The 18,340-nt window shown below is 39.6% G+C and overlaps 1 protein-coding gene across 2 annotated transcripts in view; it reads left to right on the plus strand.

The window, feature by feature from the left end:
• Nucleotides 1-18,340, plus strand: part of SEC16B (SEC16 homolog B, endoplasmic reticulum export factor) — a 602,132-nt gene that overhangs the window by 326,029 nt on the left and 257,763 nt on the right. For both annotated transcript variants that reach the window (XM_053693298.1, XM_053693299.1), the window contains one exon: nt 15,594-15,663. In XM_053693298.1, the coding sequence (XP_053549273.1) occupies nt 15,594-15,663 (70 nt within the window). The remainder of the gene's footprint in view (nt 1-15,593; nt 15,664-18,340) is intronic.

Below are 18,340 nucleotides of genomic sequence, written 5' to 3' on the forward strand. Positions count from 1 at the left end.
TGATTCAAGCGTCAAGTTTTCAAAATGCAAAGTCTCATACAGAGATAGTTCTAGCATTTCTGAGGTCGCATGGGTGGAAAGTGAACGTGGAAAAGAGTTCTCTGTTACCGCTCACAAGGGTTCCTTTTCTAGGGACTCTTATAGATTCTGTAGAGATGAAGATTTACCTGACGGAGTCCAGGTTATCAAAGATTCTCAATGCTTGCCGTGCCCTTCACTCCATTCCAAGCCCATCAGTAGCTCAGTGTATGGAAGTACAGTGATACCACCCATGTATAGGTGTGTTGGGTTCTCTGGTGGCTAAAAGGCCTTATTTGACATCTGTCATCATGCACCCATGTCCTATTTGGGACATTTTTGAAGCCGGGCAATGTAAATTACCCTCATCAAACCATATATTTTTGAAAAGTAGACACCCTAGGGTATTTAAAATGCTGTTATTTTAACACTTTCCAGGCACTATTTCAACCACTAGTCTTTGTCAAACTTTTGGGTAGTCATTTTTTGTGTGTTATTTTTCACACACATTGTACTTTAGGCATATATTCTCAGTCCCTGTTATGTGTTACTGCCAGAAAACACCTCAATATGTATTCAACAACATCTCCTGAGCACCGTGATACCACCCATGTATAGGTGTGTTGGGTGCTCTGGGGGCTAAAAGGCCTTAATTTTATGGGGCGCATTCCAGTTTTTCAACTTGGAATTTTTACATCCCATGCACCCATGTCCTATGTAGGACATTTCTGAAGCTGGCCAATGTAATTTACCCCCATCAAACCATATATTTTTGAAAAGTAGACACCCTAGGTATTAATGCTTGGTATTTAACCATATATTTTTGAAAAGTAGACACCCTAGGGTATTTCAAATGCTGGTATTTTAACACTTTCCATGCACTAATTAAACCACTAGTCTTTGTCAAACTTTTAGGTAGTCATTTTTTTGCATTATTTTTCACACACATTGTACTTTAGGCATATATTCTCAGTCCCTGTTATGTGTTACTGCCAGAGAACACCTCAATATGTATTCAACAACATCTCCTGAGCACAGTGATACCACCCATGTATAGGTGTGTTGGGTTCTCTGTGGGCTAAAAGGCCTTAATTTTATGGGGCACATTCCAGTTTTTCAACTTGGAATTTTCACATCCCATGCACCCATGTCCTATGTAGGACATTTCTGAAGCTGGCCAATGTAATTTACCCCCATCAAACCATATATTTTTGAAAAGTAGACACCCTAGGGTATTTCAAATGCTGGTATTTTCTCCTGTTAAGTGTAGTCAGTCCACGGGTCATCATTACTTCTGGGATATTAACTCCTCCCCAACAGGAAGTGCAAGAGGATCACCCAAGCAGAACTGCTATATAGCTCCTCCCCTCTACGTCACACCCAGTCATTCTCTTGCACCCAACTAATAGATAGGATGTGTGAGAGGACTGTGGTGATTATACTTAGTTTTTATATCTTCAATCAAAAGTTTGTTATTTTAAAACAGCACCGGAGTGTGTTGTTCCTTCTCAGGTAGAATTTGAAGAAGAATCTGCCTGAGTTTTTGGATGATTTTATCCGGCGTAGCTAAGATTCATTTTGCTGTTCTCGGCCATTCTGAGGAGTGAGGTAAACTTCAGATCAGGGGACAGCGGGCAGGTTCACCTGCAAAGAGGTATGTTGCAGTATATTATTTTCTGAGGAATGGAATTGACTGAGAAAATACTGCCAATACCGATATAATGTAAGTTCAGCCTTAAATGCAGTAGTAGCAACTGGTATCAGGCTGTTATGTATATATGTTTACACTTCAGTATTCTGGGGAATGGCACTTCACTGGGATAATACTATATGCATATAACTTTTAGCCTAACTTGCAGTGGGAACGTCTAGCAGCAGGCTGTTTAATGACATTTCATATTATTTGATTTTAAACGTTTTGCTAGCATGTTAAATCGTTTAATTATCTGAGGTACTGGGTGAAAAATTGTTTTGGGCACTGTTTTTCCACTTGGCTGTCGTTTATTTTAATTTAAGACAGTTTACTGAACTTCCCTCACTGCTCTGTGTGAGGGGGAGGGGCCTATTTTGGCGCTTTTGCTACGCATCAAAAATTCAGTCACAAGTCTGTTTCTCTCCCTGCATGATCCGGATCGTCTCTACAGAGTTCAAGGGTTTTCAAAAATTATTTTGAGGGAGGTAATCACTCACAGCAGACCTGTTAGATTGTGCTTTGACTGTGATAAAAAACGTTTATATTTTGTACATTTTTTTCTGCTATTAAGGGTTAGTTATCCATTGCTAATGGGGGCAATCCTTTACTAAATTTATGCTTTTACCGGGAAAAATTTGGTTTTTATAATTTCTCCGGTTCATTGTTATTCAACTGTCATAGTTTTTTCTGTGCTTCTTAAAGGCACAGTGAGTTTTTCATATTACTTGTAAATTAAGTTGAAAAGTATTTCCAAGCTTGCTAGTTTAATTGCTAGTTTGTTAAACATGTCTGACTCAGAGGAATATCTCTGTGCTATATGTGCAAAAGCCAAGGTGGAGCCCAATAGAAATTTATGTACTAATTGCATTGATGCTACTTTAAATAAAAGTCAATTTGTACAAATTGAACATCATTCACCAAACAACGAGGGGGAAGTTATGCCGACTAACTTGCCTCACGTGTCAGTACCTGCATCTCCCGCTCGGGAGGTGCGTGATATTGTAACGCCGAGTACTTCAGGGCGGCCATTACAAATCACACTACAGGACATGGCTAATGTTATGACTGAAGTTTTGTCTAAATTACCAGAACTTAGAGGTAAGCGAGATCACTCTGGGGTGAGAACAGAGTGCGCTGATAATAATAGGGCCATGTCAGATACTGCGTCACAATTTGCAGAACATGAGGACGGAGAGCTTCAATCTGCAGGTGACGGATCTGATCCAAATAGAGTGGATTCAGACATTTCAAATTTTAAGTTTAAACTAGAAAACCTCCGTGTACTGCTAGGGGAGGTATTAGCGGCTCTGAATGATTGTAACACTGTTGCAATCCCAGAGAAATTATGTAGGCTGGATAGATACTATGCAGTACCAGCGAGTACTGACGTATTTCCTATACCTAAGAGGCTTACAGAGATAATTACTAAGGAGTGGGATAGGCCCGGTGTACCCTTTTCCCCCCCTCCTGTATTTAGAAAAATGTTTCCAATAGACGCCACCACACGGGACTTATGGCAGATGGTCCCTAAGGTGGAGGGAGCGGTTTCTACTCTGGCTAAGCTTACCACTATCCCGGTGGAGGATAGCTGTGCCTTTTCAGATCCAATGGATAAAAAATTAGAGGGTTACCTTAAGAAAATGTTTGTTCAACAAGGTTTTATATTGCAACCCCTTGCATGTATTGCGTCTGTCACGGCTGCGGCCGCATTTTGGTCCGAGTCTCTGGAAGAGACTCTTGACTCAATAACTATAGATGAGATTTCAAATAAGCTTAAAACCCTTAAGCTAGCTAATTCATTTATTTCAGATGCCGTAGTACATTTAACTAAACTTACGGCTAAGAATTCCGGATTCGCCATTCAGGCACGTAGAGCACTGTGGCTAAAATCCTGGTCAGCTGATGTTACTTCTAAATCTAAATTACTTAACATACCTTTCAAAGGGCAGACCTTATTCGGGCCCGGTTTGAAAGAAATTATCGCTGACATTACAGGAGGTAAAGGCCATGCCCTACCTCAAGACAGAGCCAAACCTAGGGCTAGACAGTCTAATTTTCGTGCCTTTCGTAACTTCAAGGCAGGAGCAGCATCAACTTCCTCTGCACCAAAACAGGAAGGAGCTGTTGCTCGCTACAGACAAGGCTGGAAACCTAACCAGTCCTGGAACAAGGGCAAGCAGGCCAGAAAACCTGCTGCTGCCCCTAAGACAGCATGAATTGAGGGCCCCCGATCCGGGAACGGATCTAGTGGGGGGCAGACTTTCTCTCTTTGCCCAGGCTTGGGCAAGAGATGTCCAGGATCCCTGGGCGTTAGAGATCATATCTCAGGGATATCTTCTGGACTTCAAAATCTCTCCCCCAAAAGGGAGATTTCATCTTTCAAGGTTGTCAACAAACCAAATAAAGAAAGAGGCGTTTCTACGCTGTGTACAAGATCTTTTGCTAATGGGAGTGATCCACCCGGTTCCGCGGTCGGAGCACGGACAGGGGTTTTACTCAAATCTGTTTGTGGTTCCCAAGAAAGAAGGAACCTTCAGACCAATCTTGGATTTAAAGATCTTAAACAAATTCCTAAGAGTTCCATCGTTCAAAATGGAAACTATTCGGACAATCTTACCCATGATCCAAAAGGGTCAGTACATGACCACAGTGGATTTAAAGGACGCTTACCTTCACATACCGATTCACAAAGATCATTACCGGTATCTAAGGTTTGCCTTCCTAGACAGGCATTACCAGTTTGTAGCTCTTCCATTCGGATTGGCTACGGCTCCAAGAATCTTCACAAAGGTTCTGGGCGCTCTTCTGGCGGTACTAAGACCGCGAGGAATTTCGGTGGCTCCGTACCTAGACGACATTCTGATACAAGCGTCAAGCTTTCAAACTGCCAAGTCTCATACAGAGTTAGTACTGGCATTTCTAAGGTCGCATGGATGGAAGGTGAACGAAGAGAAAAGTTCTCTCTTTCCACTCACAAGAGTTCCCTTCTTGGGGACTCTTATAGATTCTGTAGAAATGAAGATCTACCTGACAGAAGACAGGTTAACAAAGCTTCAAAATGCTTGCCGTGTCCTTCATTCCATTCAACACCCGTCAGTGGCTCAATGCATGGAGGTAATCGGCTTAATGGTAGCGGCAATGGACATAGTACCCTTTGCACGCCTACATCTCAGACCGCTGCAATTGTGCATGCTAAGTCAGTGGAATGGGGATTACTCAGATTTGTCCCCTACTCTGAATCTGGGTCAAGAGACCAGAAATTCTCTTCTATGGTGGCTTTCTCGGCCACATCTGTCCAGGGGGATGCCATTCAGCAGACCAGACTGGACAATTGTAACAACAGACGCCAGCCTACTAGGTTGGGGCGCTGTCTGGAATTCCCTGAAGGCTCAGGGATCATGGACTCAGGAGGAGAGTCTCCTTCCAATAAACATTCTGGAATTGAGAGCAGTTCTCAATGCCCTTCTGGCTTGGCCTCAGTTAACAACTCGGGGGTTCATCAGGTTTCAGTCGAACAACATCACGACTGTAGCTTACATCAACCATCAAGGAGGGACAAGAAGCTCCCTAGCGATGATGGAAGTATCAAAGATAATTCGCTGGGCAGAGTCTCACTCTTGCCACCTGTCAGCGATCCACATTCCTGGAGTGGAGAACTGGGAGGCGGATTTCCTAAGTCGTCTTAATGGCTATTTCCTCGGCTCGAAGAGTCTCTGAGTTATCGGCCTTACATTGTGATTCTCCTTATCTGATTTTTCATTCAGACAAGGTAGTTCTGCGTACTAAACCTGGGTTCTTACCTAAGGTAGTCACTAATAGGAATATCAATCAGGAGATTGTTGTCCCATCATTGTGTCTTAACCCTTCTTCAAAGAAGGAACGACTTCTACACAATCTGGATGTAGTTCGTGCCCTGAAATTTTATTTACAGGCAACTAAAGATTTTCGCCAAACTTCTTCCCTGTTTGTCGTTTATTCTGGACAGAGGAGAGGTCAAAAAGCTTCTGCTACCTCTCTCTCTTTTTGGCTTCGTAGCATAATACGTTTAGCCTATGAGACTGCTGGACAGCAGCCTCCTGAAAAAATTACAGCTCATTCTACTAGAGCTGTGGCTTCCACTTGGGCCTTTAAGAATGAGGCATCTGTTGAACAGATTTGCAAGGCTGCAACTTGGTCTTCTCTTCATACTTTTTCCAAATTTTACAAATTTGACACTTTTGCTTCTTCGGAGGCTGGTTTTTGGGAGAAAGGTTCTTCAGGCAGTGGTCCCTTCCGTATAAAGATCCTGCCTGTCCCTCCCGTCATCCGTGTACTTTAGCTTTGGTATTGGTATCCCAGAAGTAATGATGACCCGTGGACTGACTACACTTAACAGGAGAAAACATAATTTATGCTTACCTGATAAATCCACGGCCCGCCCTGTTTTTTATGGCAGGTCTAAATTTTTAAATTATACTCCAGTCACCACTGCACCCTATAGTTTCTCCTTTCTCGTTTGGTTCTCGGTCGAATGACTGGGTGTGACGTAGAGGGGAGGAGCTATATAGCAGTTCTGCTTGGGTGATCCTCTTGCACTTCCTGTTGGGGAGGAGTTAATATCCCAGAAGTAATGATGACCCGTGGACTGACTACACTACAGGAGAAAGGAATTTATCAGGTAAGCATAAATTATGTTTTAACACTTTCCATGCACTATTTCAACCACTAGTCTTTGTCAAACTTTTGGGTAGTCATTTTTTTTGTGTTATTTTTCACACACATTGTACTTTAGGCATATATTCTCAGTCCCTGTTATGTGTTACTGCCAGAAAACACCTCAATATGTATTCAACAACATCTCCTGAGCACAGTGATACCAACCATGTATAGGTGTGTTGGGTTCTCTGGGGGCTAAAAGGCCTTAATTTTATGGGGCACATTCCAGTTTTTCAACTTGGAATTTTCACATCCCATGCACCCATGTCCTATGTAGGACATTTCTGAAGCTGGCCAATGTAATTTACCCCCATCAAACCATATATTTTTGAAAAGTAGACACCCTAGGGTATTTCAAATGCTGGTATTTTAACACTTTCCATGCACTAATTGAACCACCAGTCTTTGTCAAACTATTGGGCAGTCATTTTTTGTGTGTTATTTTTCACACACATTGTAATTTAGACATGAATTCTCAGCTCCTGTTATGTGTTACTGCCAAAAAAAACCTCAATATGTGTTCACCAACATCTCCTGAGTACAGTGATACCACCTATGCATAAGTTTCTTGGCTTGTTCAGGGGGGTGTAATGCCAAATGTCCAACATGCGTTTGTGATTTTTTTTTCACATTTAACATATTTTCTTTGCCTATTGTCTTTTTGGGGGTATTTTAACATACCCTAATTTATTTGTTTCCATGAATGTGCATATTTTTGAAATGTTGACACCCCAAGGTATTGTATATGGTGTGCTTTGATGCATTTGAAGTAACTGTTTTAGCCAAAAGAATTGGAGAAAGTGTATGGTGGCATTTTTTCAATTTTCATTTTTACACACACATTTCTTTTTGACTATGATTTAGGAGAGACTGTTGTAAGTTAGTGCAAAAAAATACTTCAGGTTGTTTTCTGCTAGGCACCCTGAGTACACCTATGCCCCCCATGCATAGGTTTGCCAGGATTTTGGGAAGGTTATGTTACAATTTTATGACTTGTGATTTTAGTTAAGTGAGAGAGAGTATTTCTTCTGATAGGCCTATCTTTAGTTTGGGGCCTATTGTAAACCCCACTTTTATTTATTGCCATGAAAGTGTATATTTTTGAAATATTGACACCCCAAGGTATTGTATATGGTGTGCTTTGATGCCTTTGAAGCAACCGTTTTAGCCAAAAAAATTGGAGAAAGTGTATGGTGGCAATTTTTCAATTTTCATTTTTACACACACATTGCTTTTTGACTATGATTTAGGAGAGACTGTTGTAAGTTAGTGCAAAAAAAATACTACAGGTTGTTTTCTGCAAGGCACCTTGAGAACACCTATGTCCCCCATGCATAGGTTTGACAGGGGTTTTTGTAAAAAAAAAAAAGAAAAAATAAAAATAACTACCTTAAAAAAGATAAGAAATTTTAAAACCTCTGGCGCTACAAAAAAAGTTTTTTGTTGCTAAAATTGGAAAATAGAAAAAATGGATGAATGTGATATGACCTACTTGGTTAAAAAACAAAAATTAAAATATCCTTTGGTCTTAGTGACAACTTAAACAACGTATGCTTTATGTGCAAAAAATATGTTTTTATTACATAAAATAAATGGACAAAATAAGAATGAAAATAAAAAATATAAAATATATAATATAAAAAATATGTATATGCAGATAAAAAAAGAAAAAAAATATATATATAGCTGATCAGCTAGTACAATTAAAAATGAATAAGTGCAGTACCAGAAAATAATAAAAATAAAATAAACACAACAGAAATATACAATAGGATTTGATCCAAAGAGAGTTCATAAGCCTTCAAGGGTTAATATGGATTAGATCCAGATCGGAACGAAATCAGAGACTCCTTCAACAGCTGAGAATGTCGAGTGCCAATTGTAGCTGGAAGGGAGCTGAAATGACAATGAATCCAAATCAAAAGAACAGCAGAGAACCAAAATTGAGGTGTTCAATTTTACTTACACCGTGTTTTGGTCTCTGCAGCAGCGGTCAGACAACAGTGGAAGCGGATGTTTCTTTAATATAAAAGCCGATGTCGAATAACTGCTCCACTCAGGGATTCTCACAGTATCGAAGCCGGTCTGTAATGACTACGTCACGTTAGACCGGCTTCGATACTGTGAGAATCCCTGAGTGGAGCAGTTATTCGACATCGGCTTTTATATTAAAGAAACATCCGCTTCCACTGTTGTCTGACCGCTGCTGCAGAGACCAAAACACGGTGTAAGTAAAATTGAACACCTCAATTTTGGTTCTCTGCTGTTCTTTTGATTTGGATTCATTGTCATTTCAGCTCCCTTCCAGCTACAATTGGCACTCAACATTCTCAGCTGTTGAAGGAGTCTCTGATTTCGTTCCGATCTGGATCTAATCCATATTAACCCTTGAAGGCTTATGAACTCTCTTTGGATCAAATCCTATTGTATATTTCTGTTGTGTTTATTTTATTTTTATTATTTTCTGGTACTGCACTTATTCATTTTTAATTGTACTAGCTGATCAGCTATATATATATTTTTTTTCTTTTTTTATCTGCATATACATATTTTTTATACTATATATTTTATATTTTTTATTTTCATTCTTATTTTGTCCATTTATTTTATGTAATAAAAACATATTTTTTGCACATAAAGCATACGTTGTTTAAGTTGTCACTAAGACCAAAGGATATTTTAATTTTTGTTTTTTAACCAAGTAGGTCATATCACATTCATCCATTTTTTCTATTTTCCAATTTTAGCAACAAAAAACTTTTTTTGTAGCGCCAGAGGTTTTAAAATTTCTTATCTTTTTTAAGGTAGTTATTTTTATTTTTTCTATTTCACTTGTGGAGACAGGGGTTCTCCATTACCTACTGGCATATTGGTATTTTAGAAAATCCTGCGCAGGGTTACACACAATTTTATCTAAAAAAAAAAAAGAACAGCCCCATTTTAGAAAAAAAAATATATTAGTGAAATGTAAAAATCTGGCACATTAAAAGTAAAAAAATAACAACAAAAAATTTAACAGTAAACATAACAAAAAAAAATAACAGCAAATGTATTTATTTTTTAAAAATTGACCATTGTATGGTACCGCTTGAAGCAGTCCCCAATGCAGAGTCCAGGCTGTCCAGGGCAATCAGGACAGTGATATACAGTGTCCCTTCTCTGCCCCCTCTTGGTACAGACTCTGCATTTTTTTTGTGGTCTCTGCTTTGCGGCAGTAGGGGGGATTTTAAAAATAAAATGAGTAGCCCCAACTCTGCTCTCTCCCATCACCGCCCGGGGAGCAGGTGCATCATGGTACAAAATCCCCGAAATGATCTGGAGCTGAAATTGTAAAAAAGTCTGTTTCATTCCGGGGTTTGCTTTTTTGAACAACAAAAAAGCGTTGTGGGTTGCAATCTGCATTAGGTAAATTGCAACCTTTTTGTACCAGGCCCTTGTCTTCCGCATAATTAGGTAGGGCTGCAGCAGCTGATCTGCCAGATCAACCCCACCCATATGCCGGTTATAAGACTTGATGCACACTGGCTTCCTTATGATCTCAGCTCTGCCACGTACAGAGACCGCCACCGTCCTCTCTGTGTGGATGGTGGTAAGAAGGTCTACATCCTTCTTGTCTCTGTACTTAAGTGCCAACAGCTCCTCTTGGCGCAGAGCTGAGGTCTCCCCACTTTGTAGCCGGGTGCGTACAAGTTGTGCTGGGAAACCTGTGCGGTTCTTTTTAATAGTACCGCAAGCTACTGTATCAAAGCAATACAGTAGCTTGAACAAAAGGACACTTGTATAAAAATTGTCTAAGTACAAGTGATACCCTTTGTTCATTAGGGGTAATATCAGGTCCCAGACAATCTTGCCAGTGGTTCCCATATGTTCTGGGCAACCTGGAGGTTCAAGGTGGCTATCCTTTCCCTCATACACCCGGAAGGCCTGAGTATACCCAGTCTCGCTCTCACAGAGCTTATACACCTTTACCCCATACCTGGAGCGCTTGGAAGGAATATACTGCTTGAATCCCAGACTTCCCTTATACTTCATCAGGGATTCATCAACGCATATATTCCTTCCAGGTGTATAAGCCTCTGCAAACCTGGCAGAAAAGTGGGTAATCAGGGGGCGGATTTTATACAGCCTGTCAAATTGGGGATGCTCCCTAGGGGGGCACAGGCTGTTGTCGCTGAAGTGCATGAAATGAAGAATCATTTCATACCTCTGCCTCGACATACTCTGGGAGAAAATGGGGGTAGAGCAGATGGGGCTACTGCTCCAGTAGGAGCGAACAGAGGGTTTCTTTATGATGCCCATCAGCATAGTCAATGCCCAGAATTTTTTAAATTCTGGCACATTGATGGGGGCCCATTGCTGCTTTGCCAAATATGTTTCAGGCTTTGCAGCACGGTACTGATGGGCATATAAATTAGTTTGGGCGACAATGTTCCCCAATGCATCATCACCCAGAAACACCTCCAGAAACTGTTGGGGGCTAAAACCTGCCACATCTATATTTATGCCAGCATTTGCTGTGAAGGGTGGGATATCTGGCCTTTGGAGATGAGGCGTTACCCACTCTTCAGCGGCAATGGCAGCAACACGCCTCCTTCTAGCAGGGGGGCTGGCAGGGGGGCTAGCAGCCACAGATACATCACTATCAGTTGAGACTGCATCTAATGATGTATCTGAGCATATGGCAGGGTCAAAATTGGGGTCTGAGTCAGACATAGAGGCATCTGACTCTGACACAAGGATGGCATATGCCTCATCAGAACTATATGTTTTCTTTGACATTATTGTATCTGTCACAGAAAACCAAAATGAATTAACTAAATGGCCTTTGGGTTTTTAAAAAAAAAGTACAGCTATGCTAATGCCAGTGATTTATAGCGAACACTGGCAAGCTAGGGGTTAAATACTCTTAAAATTAAATTAAATTAGCTAAATGGCTCTGAAAGGAGCCTTTGGGTTTTTAAAAAATTACAACAACAAAAATTAACCCCTAAAAAAATGCACAGACAGCAAAAAAGTACAGCTATGCTAATGCCAGTGATTTATAGCGATCACTGGCAAGCTAGGGGTTAAATACTCTTTAAATTAAATTAGCTAAATGGCTCTGAAAGGAGCCTTTGGGTTTTTAAAAAATTACAACAACAAAAATTAAGCCCTAAAAAAATGCACAGACAGCAAAAAAGTACAGCTATGCTAATGCCAGTGATTTATAGCGATCACTGGCAAGCTAGGGGTTAAATACTATTTAAATTAAATTAAATTAGCTAAATGGCTCTGAAAGGAGCGTTTGGGTTTTTAAAAAATTACAACAAAAATTAACCCCTAAAAAATGCACAGGCAGCAAAAAAGTACAGCTATGCTAATGCCAGTGATGTATAGCGATCACTGGCAAGCTAGGGGTTAAATAGTCTTTAAATTAAATTAGCTAAATGGCTCTGAAAGGAGCCTTTGGGTTTTTTAAAAAAAATACAGCAACAAAAATTAACCCCTAAAAAAATGCACAGACAGCAAAAAAAGTTCAGCTGTGCTACTGCCAGTGATTTATAGTGATCACTGGCAAGCTAGGGGTTAATGGCTCTGAAAAGAGCCTTTGGATTTTAAATTTTTTAACAAATAAAAGAAATAAATCTCTCTCTGCTAAAATACAGGTCTCTCTCTCTCTCCAACAAAATCACAAGTAAGGAGAGGGAGGGAGATCCACACAGATCAGAGTCAATATTTACAAATATTGACCTGATCAGACAAATGGGAGATTTTATTTTATTTATTTTTTTTGTGGGAAGGCTCAGATTGGGTGACCCTAGCTTGCCCCTATGATGAGGCAGGCTAGGGACACCCCCAGAGGCCCCATGATGCACTGGGCATCGCCATTTTGGAAGCCTCATGGGGGGGGGGGGCTATATAGGGGCTTTTTTTATTTTATTACGTTTTTTTTTTAAACACATTTTTTATTTAATTTATATACTAAGTGCCTCGACCCACCGAGGCACTTAGCACACTAGCAGAGCATCGGAAGCGTGTCCGATCGCTTCCGATGCTCTGCTGCACTGCCGGGCTCCACGTGGAGCAAAACCGGAAGTGATCACTCAAGGGGGAGTGATCAATCCGGTCCCGGCACTCCGGAACAGTACTGCAGGGATGCCTGGACATCGAGGCATCTCTGCGGTACTGTAATAGTGTCTGGAAGCGATCTTGATCGCTTCCAGCACTCACTTTAGCCGAGGACGTGCAGGGTACGTCGTCAGGCGTTAACTGCCTTTTTTTTCCGGACGTACCCTGCACGTCCTCGGTCACTAAGGGGTTAAAGCTGAGCTTTAGTTTGTTCCTTTTGCTGGTTCTATGTCGTTTAGTTTTTTCTGCTGTTTCTTTGGCTTCTTGGTTGAAGCTCTTGATTTATACGGTTGTCTTGGAGGCAGGTTATTCTCTATCCAGATGGCTTTCTGGTCTTTCTTTCAGACCATTTACCTTTTCTTGCGTTTCAGGTTAATTTGTTTTTACCTGTTTACTTTTTATTGCCTTTTTTTGGGCTCTTGTAAGGTTGTGGATTTAGTTTGTCAGTTTCTTAGATCCCACACTTTTCTATTATTACTCAAGGACTCCACAGCTTGGGTTTTTGTTCCCAGGAGGAATGGATAGAGGACTCTCACCACCCATATAAAAGAAAACATAATTTATGCTTACCTGATAAATTAATTTATTTCATGGTGGTGAGAGTCCACGAGACCCCACCCTGTTGTGTTCTGATTTGTTTTTTTTCCTTTTTCTTAGCACCTTTTTTTCTCTGCTCCTTTTTTTGGTTCTTAATCCTTTTTCCTACTCCATTTTGCTTGCCTATATACCGGTATTAGACTGAGGTACATGTGAGGTGGGAGGGGTTTTATAGAGTTCTTGAGGTTTGGGAATCTTTGCCTCCTCCTAGTGGTAAAGACGAGTAATTCCCAGGAGTAATGGATCATGGACTCTCACCACCATGAAAGGAATTATTTTATCAGGTAAGTAATACATTATGTTATTGCTACATAAAGCAAACGTATAAACACATAACATATATATCTTAAAGGGACAGTCAAAACCAAAATTTTTGTTGTTAAAAAAGAAAGATAATCCCTTTATTACCCATTCCCTAGTTTTGCATAACCAACACTGTTATAGAAATACACTTTTTACCTCTGTGATTATCTTGTATCTAAGCCTCTGCAGACTGCCCCCTTATTTCAGTTCTTTTGACAGACTTACATTTTAGCCAATCAGTGCTCACTCAAGAGTAACTTCATGTGCATGTGCTCAATGTTATCTATATGAAACACATGAACTAATGCTCTCTAGTGGTCAAAATGCATTCTGATTAGAGGCAATCTTCAAGGTCTAAGAAATTAGCATATGAACCTCCAAGAATTAGCTTTCAACTAAGAATACCAAGAGAACAAAGCAAAATTGGTAATAAAAGTAAATTGGAAAGTTGTTTTAAATTACATTCCCTATTTAAATCATACAAGTTTTTTTGGACTTGACTGTCCCTTTAAATTAGAAATACACAACCCCATACACACATTGCTGCCTGGCTATTTAGTGACTGTAGCTAGTGAAGCGTTACTTTAGAATTGAGGTCTGTAAAAGAAGATTTTACTTTTGCATGTGCTCAGAGATAGAAGACATCATGGACTTTACTGCTAACTGTTCTCAGAAGACTTGTTTCATTCTTTTTAGGGAACATTGGCCTTTAGTGAATCAAACCTTTAGTCTTTAAGAAAAATGAATTACATTTGAGCTTTGTAAAAATAACAAGTGATTTTCAGTGCCCCCTTCTGCCATCACACTTTTGTATCTTTCTATCTCGTAGTCTCTGTAGTTCTGTTGTAAGTGTTCGGCAAATCTGAAAAGCCTGTGAATATTGCAGTGCACAGGGTCTAGACGCACTAAATGGAAGTGCATGTAATTGGCACAAGATATGACAGGCTCTGTGGTTTCAAAATCAAGCAATTACAAAAGCGCATAAGGGCTTCTGTGCGGAAGCTCTGGGACAGCAGGTGAAGCAGTTGCAGTGTATTGTAGCAGCCAGAACTAAAGCTATATTCAATGTCTTAAGAGAGGATTTTTCTGCTGAGTTAGAACAATAGGCTGAGCTTCTGTATGAGGTGTGAAGATTGCATTCTATCCAGCATTGTATCTTACTTAGCCGAACAAAAATTAAATTTTAATTCATGCCGACCAATTATTTTACATATGAAGCATGTGACCAATTAACAGAAAATGATATCTGCTTTGTAGCAAATTTAAATGAACCCAATCTTAATTTGTACTAAAAGCACAATAACCCACCGCCTTCTAGACATTCTTTTCGTACCTTTGATGATCTGTAATATAATTTAATGTCAATGTGCAAGTTCCAAACCACATCAGATAATGAATCCTGTTAAAAAGAGCTGTGGTGGCACACTTATTATCTGACTTGTAAAGCCTTGATAAGAAGGAAAAAAATCTGGTGGTGGGAGATAACACAGCACGTGACTATTTGAATGTAACCGCTGTTTGCAATTGTTAAAATCTTGGTGTGTCTGCACTTGTTTTAAACAGTTATTCAATAGATAGATTGGCCGACAGGGAGGGAGATATATAGACAGACTAACAGACAGATAAAAATGTATGATACACTTAATTTTAAGATAAATAGGCAGATTGATGGATAGATAATAGACAAAATGATGATAGATTGATTTTCAGATAGTTAGGTGGAAGATAGAGGATAGAGAGAAAGATTGATAGAGAGATAAGCAAGCAGATCGATAGATATAGACAGGCAGAGATAGCTAGCTAGATTGATGATAGATAGATATAGACAGGTAGATAGACACGTAGGTAGATATAGATAAAGAGATCGATAGAGAGATAGAAATATATGATGTATTTTCAGGTGGGTAGATAGACAAATATTATATAAACAGATGATAGACAGACAGTCAGACATACAGATAGACAGACAGTCAGACAGACAAATAGATAGAGGGATAGACTGAAAAGAACAGATTGAATTTCCTGCTCCTTTTGAACCGTATGCTTATAATACCCCACAGGGTGCCCCACATGTTAATCTGATATTTGGGTTAGGTATTTGCATTACATTATGTTATGAATGGATAATGTTAGAGAGGATAATGATAGAGACATTTAGACATGTTTGTCATTTTGCCAGGAGGAGACAGATGCAGGTAAACAGCTCCCAGCCCATTATGCCAGCCCAAGGGACCAAACAGGAGGAACAGGTAAGGCTGATGCACATGTTTTATAATGTATTGTGTAGCTGCTGCCTTTCTCCCTATTGGCCCTTTTGTGCAGAGAACATTCAACCTGATCTTTTAATTATACCCCACACGACACCTGTATTTATCTTACCATTCATGTTTTTTGTTATCTATCTGTAAAAGCTTTCACACCTGTGCTCTAAATTGTTCGCTCAGCAATCTGCATGTTGTTTTCTATATTTCATGTTTCTATGGTAGCCAGGAAAGTAGTGGGATAAAATAGAGATAAGCTGTCACATTATTTAAAAGTTAACTGAAATATTCCATTATTTGTCTGCCTATGAGCATTTCTTTACTGTCTCTCTCTCTCTCTCTCTCTGGGTCTCTTTTTTTAGGTCTCACTCTCTCTTTAGATCCCTGTCTCTAGGTATCTTTATTCTTAGATCTCTCTTTTGGCTTCTGTCTCTCCTTCTCTCCCTCTCTAGGTCTTGTTCTCTCTATAGGTCTCACTCTTTTTATGCCTCACTCTAGGTCTCTCTCTCTCTCTCTCTCTCTCTCCCTGGGGACCTAATGATCTAAACCTCTCCGCTCTGGCAAGATGTCTCTTCAGTCCTAAAAATACATATACACAGTGCCAGCATTAAAAAGATACACGCTCCCAAAGTGAGATCCCTATAAACTCAAAGAAATTAGCTATGATGAGTGAAAACGGAGCGCCAACTAGGCTGAAGTATCAAAATAACAGATATTACACTAAAAAAGAAAATGCAATAATGAAAAAGACAATAGTGAATTACATTTCTTATCACATAAAATAGGGTACCCTATACATATAGAACTATTAAAAATATAGAATTAATAAAAACAACAAAGTAAGTGGCCCTATAAGGTTAAAGGGCACAGCCAATTATGATTGGTATAATTAATACAAAAAATCCCAAATGATAAACAAAAGTCCCAAATGATAGAGAATGTCTGCCGCACTTATTAGGGGAAGCATGTGAGAGTCTCTCTTTGACAGATGGTTTTCTACTCATAAGTGCATGTGGGAAGAGAACCTTCTTCTGGAACTAAAACAAGACGGTATAATCTTCACTGGATCACATTGGATTTCTTTCATGTAATTAGCAAGAGTCCATGAGCTAGTGACGTATGGGATATACATTCCTACCAGGAGGGGCAAAGTTTCCCAAACCTTAAAATGCCTATAAATACACCCCTCACCACACCCACAATTCAGTTTTACAAACTTTGCCTCCGATGGAGGTGGTGAAGTAAGTTTGTGCTAGATTCTACGTTGATATGCGCTCCGCAGCAAGTTGGAGCCCGGTTTTCCTCTCAGCGTGCAGTGAATGTCAGAGGGATGTGAGGAGAGTATTGCCTATTTGAATGCAGTGATCTCCTTCTAAGGGGTCTATTTCATAGGTTCTCTGTTATCGGTCGTAGAGATTCATCTCTTACCTCCCTTTTCAGATCGACGATATACTCTTATATATACCATTACCTCTGCTGATTCTCGTTTCAGTACTGGTTTGGCTATCTGCTATATGTAGATGAGTGTCCTGGGGTAAGTAAGTCTTATTTTCTGTGACACTCCTAGCTATGGTTGGGCACTTTGTTTATAAAGTTCTAAATATATGTATTCAAACATTTATTTGCCTTGACTCAGAATGTTCAACTTTCCTTATTTTTCAGACAGTCAGTTTCATATTTGGGATAATGCATTTTAATTTAACATTTTTTACCTTAAAATTTGACTTTTTCCCTGTGGGCTGTTAGGCTCGCGGGGGCTGAAAATGCTTCATTTTATTGCGTCATTCTTGGCGCGGACTTTTTTGGCGCAAAAATTCTATTTCCGTTTCCGGCGTCATACGTGTCGCCGGAAGTTGCGTCATTCTTTGACGTTATTTTGCGCCAAAAATGTCGGCGTTCCGGATGTGGCGTCATTTTTGGCGCCAAAAAGCATTTAGGCGCCAAATAATGTGGGCGTCTTATTTGGCGCGAAAAAATATGGGCGTCACTTTTGTCTCCACATTATTTAAGTCTCATTTTTTATTGCTTCTGGTTGCTAGAAGCTTGTTCTTTGGCATTTTTTCCCATTCCTGAAACTGTCATTTAAGGAATTTGATCAATTTTGCTTTATATGTTGTTTTTTTCTTTTACATATTGCAAGATGTTCCACGTTGCAACTGAGTCAGAAGATACTTCAGGAAAATCACTGCACAATGCTGGAGCTACCAAGCTAAGTGTATCTGCTATAAACTTTTGGTATCTGTTTCTCCAGCTGTTATTTGTATTGCATGTCATGTCAAACTTATTAATGCAGATAAAATTTCCTTTAGTACTGTTACATTACCTGTTGCTGTTCCGTCAACATCTAATTTTCAGAGTGTTCCTGATAACATAAGAGATTTTATTTTTTTAAATCCATTAAGAAGGCTATGTCTGTTATTTCTCCTTCTAGTATACATAAAAGTCTTTTAAAACTTCTCTTTTTTTCAGATGAATTTTTAAATGAACATCATCATTCTGATACTGATAATGGTTCTTCTGGTTCTGAGGTTTCTGTCTCAGAGGTTGATGCTGATAAATCTTTGTATTTGTTCAAGATGGAATTTATTCGTTCTTTACTTAAAGAAGTGTTATTTGCATTAGAAATAGAGGATTCTGGTCCTCTTGATACTAAATGTAAACGTTT

Source organism: Bombina bombina, chromosome 10 (assembly GCF_027579735.1).
Source record: "Bombina bombina isolate aBomBom1 chromosome 10, aBomBom1.pri, whole genome shotgun sequence".
In the NCBI taxonomy this organism is placed as follows: domain Eukaryota; kingdom Metazoa; phylum Chordata; class Amphibia; order Anura; family Bombinatoridae; genus Bombina; species Bombina bombina.